Raw genomic sequence first — 7,771 nt, 5'->3', positions numbered from 1 at the left:
AGTAATATCACCCAAAACACTCACAATCCCAATAAAACCCAGGTCAGAGCTCCAGTTTGAAAAAAACATACCGAGCTGGAAAAAGAACCAACCCATTCAAACTTTTTCAACATGGCTTCCCTGTGATGACCCTGAGACACTGCTGCCTGGGAAAATGTCAGTGTAGGCCGCCGTACCACCATCCTCTGCTTCACCTCGCATCTCAGGACACTCTGGAACCATGCTCGTCCAAGAACCAGTCCAGGTGAGTAGGAGAATTGTGAAGGAATGGGTGAAATGACCATAATTGAGTTCTCTTGTCTTGACCTCGATAGCATCTAAGTGGACAATAAGGACTTTAATTATCCTCCCGTTTGACCTAGACAAGGAATTTCTGGGGTTTTATCCTCCCCGCCCTGGCAGAGCCCCGGAAGTAATTTAAAACTGGGGTTGAATACGGGGACAGGTGGAGGAAAATTGGTAAGGAAATGAAGGTGGCGATTGACAACTCAGACCAATTTATCATCTGATTTATCGTATACATTTTCAGCTAGATCCAAAACTTTTTTCACTATTTGATAAAAATAAAAGTGATTTGGATAATTTGGCTGTTTCTTATGTGATTCTTGCATTTTTTTTTTAATTGGAGAGTAGTAGCTTTTATTTTTTTATATATTTTTTTTTTATGAAACTTGTAGCCTGTTACGTCAGTTTAATTTAGTCTCTTGAGTGTGTGGAAGAGTTTTGTTATTTGGGAGACATGTTGTGTGCTGGAGGTGGGGCTGGAGCAGCTCTGTGGCTAGAGTGAGGAGTGGTTGGAAGAAGTTCAGGGAGCTGTTGCCTCTCCTGACATTGAGAGGACTCTGCCTACGTGCTAAGGGGTCTTTGTATGCAGCATGTGTTAGGAGTGTAATGCTGTATGGTAGTGAGACCTGGGTAGTAAAGGAAGAGGATATTTGCTGGCTCTGATGTATGGAAATGACAATGATTAGGTTGATATGCAGTGCGTACCTGTGTGCAAGGCCTGGGGGGGCTGGGTTTATGATGGAAGAGTTGAGAGGTGGAATGGGACTGAAGTGTATTGGTGTTGTGATGCGGAGAGGTATATTGAGATGGTTTGGGCACGTGGAGAGGATGGGGGATGATAATTGGGTGAGGAAGGTGAGACGTGTTAATGTTTGGGGCAGATGTGGTGTCTATTACGGGTATACCCTGATTTGCAATACCCCAGCTTAGCGATGGGGGTAGAAATACCATCATACCCTGCCTGATAATGGCCACAGACGCCGATATAATTCCTTTTTTTTTTTTAGTGATTTTGATGATATTTTAGACTAAAATTGTGTGTTTAGGTTGATTCATAAACAGTTTTTGGACTTAGATTAATGTCTTTTATCCATAGGTCGGGTGAACATTGTCATTTTGGGGTACAGTTTACTAAGTTTGATTTTTTCCGGACATATTTGACAGTTTTCAGATTTTAGTTGTTGGTTTTAGTGAGTTATTTACAGGTGTTAGGCTTAGATTACCTTCTTTGACAGCCATTAGGCCATTTAGAGTGGCTTTAAACTTGGACTTATTTGGATGGGTTTAGGACTTGGGGTGGAGAGGTATATGAGAGAGGGGGGTGTGAGTTGGGAGCAGGGCAGTGAAATGGCAGGGGACAGGGCGACTTGGAGGTGATTTGTTTGTGGCCACCCCAAACGGGATTGAGGCGTCTGGCAATAGATAGAAAGATAGATAGGACTTGGTTGGGGGGGGGGGAACCCAAGGCGTAAAAATGCATCGGAATCCCTATACTTTACACGTTAAATCTACCCCACGATACGATACTCTGCCTAACGATGGATTTTTACTTAGCCAGTTGCATCGTTAAACTGGGGTATACCTGTACTTGGTTTCTGTGACTATTACTTTCAGTTGTTCACTATTATATTACTATTATTATTACTTTAATGGTTGTCTGTTACTATTACTATTACATAAGCATCTATTATCTATCTACCTATCTATTGCCAGACGCCTCAATCCCGTTTGGGGTGGCCACAAACAAATCACCTCTAAGTCGCCCTGTCCCCCGCCATTTCACTGCCCTGCTCCCAACTCACACCCCCCTCTCTCATATACCTCTCCACCCCATCCCTCCATCTCATCCTCGGCCTCTATTAGTATTACTATAATTAGCTAATATATTCGTTCTTGCACAAAGCCTTTTTTTCCTTTCCCCTTAAGTGTTCAGTAGTTTAAAGTGAGTCCAAAAAGATGTCTTGGTCATCTATCTGTCTATTCTATCTATTAAGTTAAAACTTGTCTATCTGTCTATCTATTGCCAGACACCATAATCCCGTAAGGGGTGGCCGTTTGTCTTTGAGTTAGTTGTTTTACGGGGAGGGGCACTAACCCTCCACCAACCCACTTGTTGACACGTAGGGAGCACGTATGGGTTGGTTATATGGTTACCACGCAGCGTTGTAAATGGTTTCTTGGCATACAGGAAACCATTTGGCTTGTCACTCAATGTAAAGCCACCTGTAAAGGAAAGAAAAGCAATAAGAAGTGACAGGAAAGATGGGAGAAGTAGGAAGAGAGGAGGGCAGGCACAGAAAAAGAATGATAAACACTCTCCTGTATTTAGTATGCAGGACGACACAAATGGGTTCAGAGGCAGCACATTACCACTTAAATATGAGGACGGTTTGGTGGTATTTCCAAATTTCGGATAGGAATGCAGTGTTGACAGGATTTTTAGTTATGTATGTAGTTTATTTGTTTTATTATTCATTTATTCTTCTTATTTATTTTATTTTATTGTTATAGTTGATGAACTGAATGAACAGAAGGCAATGATTGATTATATGTGTGTCAATGATAGACTGAGAAGGTGTGTAATGATTATGTGTGTGTCAATGATAGACTAAGAAGGTGTGTAATGGATGTAAGAGCATATAGAGGTTGGGGGAGTGGACTTTCTGATGACCATTTGGTGGTGGTGAAAGCCGAGGTTCAAGTGCAGTGAAGGAAAAGAAGGAGGGAAGGAAAGGAAGTAGTCCATAGGAGGAGGATAGAAAGGTTTCAAGAGGATGGAAAAAGGGCAGGTTATAAGAGAGAACAGGAGCAATTGGGTAAATATGGATTGGAGCAGATGGGGGATGTGGAATGTGTGTGCAAGATATTCACAGAAGAAATATGTGCAGCATGTGATGTGGTGTGTGGGGTGAAGAGAAGACGAAAGGGGGTGCAAGGAACAGCAAGGTGGACTGAAGAGGTGAGAGAGGCTGTGGCACAAAAGAAGAAAGCATATAGTGAGTGGATGAGAAATAGGGATGTAGAGGAAGTTGGGAGACAGAAGAGAGTTACCAGTATATGTAGAGAGGAAGAGAGAGAGGAAAAGAGTAGTAAGAAGAGGGTGGATGAGGAATTTGGAAGGAATTTGAGTGTAAAGTGGAGGGACTGTAAGAAAATGTTCTGGAAAGAGGTGAAAAGAGTAAGACAGGGTGGAAGTGAAGTTAGCAGGGGAGTGAAAGATAAACATGGTAGATTACTAGTGGAGAAGGGAGAAAAAGTGAGCAGATGGAGAGAACACTTTAAGGAATTGTTGAACGTAGAGGATGGAAGTAATGCGAGTATAAGTGGCTGGGGAATGGCTGGGAGAATGAGGGAGATTGAGAAGACAGGAAGAAATCAGTAGGATAGAAGTTGTGGAAGCAATGAAGAAAGTTAAATCGGGGAAAGCCCCAGGAATTGATGGAGTGTGTGGTGAAATGCTGAAGCATGGGGGAGAGATAGTAGTAGAATGGATGTGGAAGATGTGCAGATTGGCCTGGGAGGAAGGTAGAGTCCCGGAGGATTGGAAGTCAGGTATAATTATTCCCATGTACAAAGGAAAAGGGGAAAAAGAAGTGTGTGGTAATCATAGGGGCATTTGTCTTCTTAGTATAATAGGAAAAGTGTATGGTAGGATACTTATAGACAGAGTTAGAGAAAGAACAGAGAAATTAGTTGGAGAAGAACAGGGAGGCTTTAGGAAGGGAAGAGGTTGTGTAGATCAGATATTCATTCTTAGATCTTTAGTGGAAAAGTTTCTAGGGAAGGGAAAGAAGTTGTATGCAGCCTTCATGGATTTGGAGAAAACATATGACAGGGTGGATAGACAAGGATTGTGGAAAGTGTTAAGAATATATGGAGTAGATGGGAAGTTGTTGAATGCTGTGAAGAGTATGTACGATGGTGCGAAGGCTGCAGTGCGTGTGGATATTGAAGTGAGTGACTTTTTCTGTTTGAGGGTTGGATTGAAACAGGGATGTGTCATGTCTCCATGGTTGTTCATCCATTATATGGATGGGATGATAAAAGAGATATATCGTCACCCTCATAAAGAAACTATCTATCCATCTATCTATAGCCCGACGCCCTAATCCCGCAAAGGGTGGCCGCAGACAAAACACCTCCAAGTCACTCTGTCACCCACCATTTGACTACCCTCCCCCCAACTCACCCCCCCCTCCCTCATATACCTCTCAACTCCATCCCTCCACCTCATCCTCGGTCTACCCCTCCCTCTCCCTCCCTCCACCTCACCTACATACACCCTCTTAGTCAGTCTTTCATTCTCCATTCTCTCCACATGTCCAAACTGCCTAAGTTACTTTTTCTACTTTTCAGGAAATCAAATAAAAACTGTCCCATTTTCCTAATTTTCAATGACTTGGGCAGAAACTTGAGGTGCATTTTAGACCACTCACACCCTAGACCTGGCAAAGGCAGCAATACCAATAGGTGCACCATGTGGTGAAAAATTGATCTAGGCAAGCATTAAGAAATTGCCAAAAAATGACTTAGGCAGTTTCAAGGTAGGGCAGTGGATGTTGGAGTGGCCCTAGTGAGAGAGGGCAGTGTTTGGAAACTCCCTGTGCTGTTGTTTGCAGATGATACTGTGTTGTTAAGTGAAGATGAAGGGGAGCTGCAAGGCTTGGTGGATGAGTTTGGGAGAGTGTGTAAGAAACAGAATCTAAAGGTGAATGTGAGGAAGAGTAGTTATGGTCTTTGAGAGAGGTGAAGTCAGTGAATGTACAGTGAGGTTGGATGGTGAGGAATTGGAAAATGTGAGTACGTTTAAGCACTTGGGTAGTGTGATGAGTAAGGATGGAAGTTTGGAGGGTGAAGTGCTTGAAAGGGTACAACAAGGAAGAAAGGTTGCTGGTTCCTTGAAAGTAGTGATTTGAAACAGGGAAGTGAGCATGGAAGTGAAAAAGTTACTACATGACAGTATTGTGATACCAACTCTAACTTATGGAAATGAAGCTAGGACCTTGTTGGAGGGACACAAGTCAAGAGTGAGAGCAGTGGAAATGAGTTATTTAAGAGGAGCCTGTGGAGTCACATGGAGAGACAGACTGACAAATGAGGAAGTAAAGGAGCATTGTGGTGTGGATGTGGATGTGATAGGAAGAGTTAGGAGAAACACACTGAGGTGGTTTGGCCATGTGGAGAGGATGGAGAACAAGAGACTGACGAGGAGAGTGTATGTGAGTGAGGTGGAGGGGGAAGAGGGAGTGCGAAGGCAAGGATGAGATTGAGGGATGGAGTGGAAAGGTATATGAGAGAGGGGTGTGTGAGCTGGAGTGAGGGCAGTGAAATGGAAGGGGTGGGGAGTAATATACCAGTACAGTATGTTTTTCCCTGCAGACAGTAATATGGTTTTGGTATATAATACAGAAAATACTATTACTACTACCACCACCACCATCGTACTACTATTATTACTGCTACTACTACTACTACTAGTAATAATAATAATTATAATAATAACAGTTAATTTATCATCATCATCTGGACCTCCTTTCCCACCCTAGGGCAGGGTGAGGAGTAGCAATGTCCAGACAGCCCAAATGTGCCCAGTCCAGTGGGACACGCTTCCATTCGCTCACCATTCAGGCCCCCAGAATCCTGGCTCTGACTGATAATAATAATACTGTATAATGATATTTCTTCCTCCCACCTCCAGGCGGCAATATGGCACTGCCTGAATCACTACGCCTACCTGGACGCCACATTCTTGGCCGAGCGTCTCCTGGCGGAAGGTAAGAGCTGCTGATGGTCATTCCCTCTTGTCTCTCTATCTGTCTGTCTTTCAATCAATCTATCTGTCTATCTATAGTCATATGTCTTAATCCTGTAAGGGGTGACCACAAACAAATTGCTTTCATGTCACCCTGTCCCCTGCTGTTTTGCTGCCCTCCCTGCCCCCCTCCAACTCACACCCCCATCTCTTGTATACCTCTCTAATCCATCCCTCCATCTCATCCTTGGTCTCCCCATCCCTCCCCCTCCATCTTGGTGGAAGTTAAGATATCCCCTCTTGTACTCTACTTCTTTATTCATCCATCCATCATCCAATCCTACGTTGCCCCATGAGGAGCGTAGGAGCCCGTGGCTAGGCAAGTTGGTCCTGGCATTAAAGATGAGTGACCAGCCTCACTCATCCCTGAGTGGCATTACGTGAGCAATAAACCCCAACCATCCCTTGGATATAAACCTTCACCGGCTCAATCCGATTCGAGCGCCTTAATTACCCACTAAACCACCAGGCGCCATAATTTAGTTATATGGTTACCTCCCAGCATAGTAAATGGTTTCCTGGTGTACAGGAAACCATTTGGCTTGTCACTCAGTGTAGAGTCACCTGTAGACTGAAGGAAGAGGAAAGAATGAAGGAAAGAAAGACAGAAGGGGGAGTGTAAGGTTACCTGCAGGCAGAAGGAAGAGGAAAGAATGAAGGAAAGACAGAAGAGGAAGGAAGGAAGGAAGGGAGGAAAGGGCAGACACCCAATGCACACTATAGCCAGTGAGTGGATGGTGAGCGCCCCCACCTACCACAAACTTATTTTTATTAATTTATTTATTGTTACAGAAGATGAACAGAGGAAGAAAAAACGAACTAATTAGAAATAAATCCATACACCAGATTACAAGTGTCCACCAATCATAAGAGAAAACGGTAACGGTTGAACTTAACAGCTGTAGGGTGAAGTCTATCTGTCTATCTATCTATCCATTGCCAGACGCCTCAATCCCGTGCGGGGTGGCCACAAACAAATCGCCTCCACATCGCCCTGTCCCCCGCCATTTCACTGCCCTGCTCCCAACTCACACCCCCCTGTCTCATATACCTCTCCACCCCATCCCTCCATCTCATCCTTGGCCTCCCCCTCCCTCTCCCCGCCTCCACCTCACTCACATACACTTTCCTTGTCAGTCTCTCACCCTCCATCCTCTCCACATGGCCAAACCACCTCAGTGTGTTCCTCCTAACGCTTCCTATCACATCCACATCCACACCACAACGCTCCTTTATATCCTCATTTGTCAGCCTGTCTTTCCAGGGTGAAGTTTGGGGTGAAAATCATAGTTCTTTTACCATTACTTACCCCAGAGTTTTGTCCTTTTACAGATTATTTCACGTAGCTCAGTGGCAGAATAAGACAATACTACGGCTCTACATCCTTTCCTCAGCACCTCCTTGTAACTGTGACAGAATAAGACAATACTACGGCTCTACATCCTTTCTTCAATACCTCTTTGTAACTGTGACAGAATAAGACAATACTACGGCTCTACATCCTTTCCTCAGCACCTCTTTGTAGCTGTGCTCTTTTTACTCTATCTGTCTATCTATCTATCTATAGCCAGATGCCTTAATCCCAGAAGGGGTGGCCACAAACAAACTGCCTCCATGTCGCCCAGTCCCCTGCCATTTTGCTGCGCTACCCCCCCAACTCACACCCCCTTCTTC

The 7,771-nt window shown here is 44.2% G+C and overlaps 1 protein-coding gene across 2 annotated transcripts in view; it reads left to right on the top strand.

Annotated features, from left to right (window-relative positions):
- Positions 1-113: 113 nt before the first annotated feature.
- Cdc27 (cell division cycle protein 27) overlaps positions 114-7,771 on the top strand; it is a 32,334-nt gene continuing 24,676 nt past the window's right edge. For both annotated transcript variants that reach the window (XM_080267698.1, XM_080267693.1), the window contains exons 1-2: positions 114-244; positions 5,984-6,059. In XM_080267698.1, the coding sequence (XP_080123824.1) occupies positions 221-244; positions 5,984-6,059 (100 nt within the window). In that variant the 5' untranslated portion in view covers positions 114-220. The remainder of the gene's footprint in view (positions 245-5,983; positions 6,060-7,771) is intronic.

The sequence above is a fragment of the Coenobita brevimanus genome, chromosome 3 (genome assembly GCF_032717465.1).
Source record: "Coenobita brevimanus isolate Jiangsu-jjx chromosome 3, ASM3271746v2, whole genome shotgun sequence".
NCBI lineage: Eukaryota > Metazoa > Arthropoda > Malacostraca > Decapoda > Coenobitidae > Coenobita > Coenobita brevimanus.
Note: the sequence above shows the minus strand (reverse complement) of the source record. Positions and strands in the feature narration are given on the sequence as shown.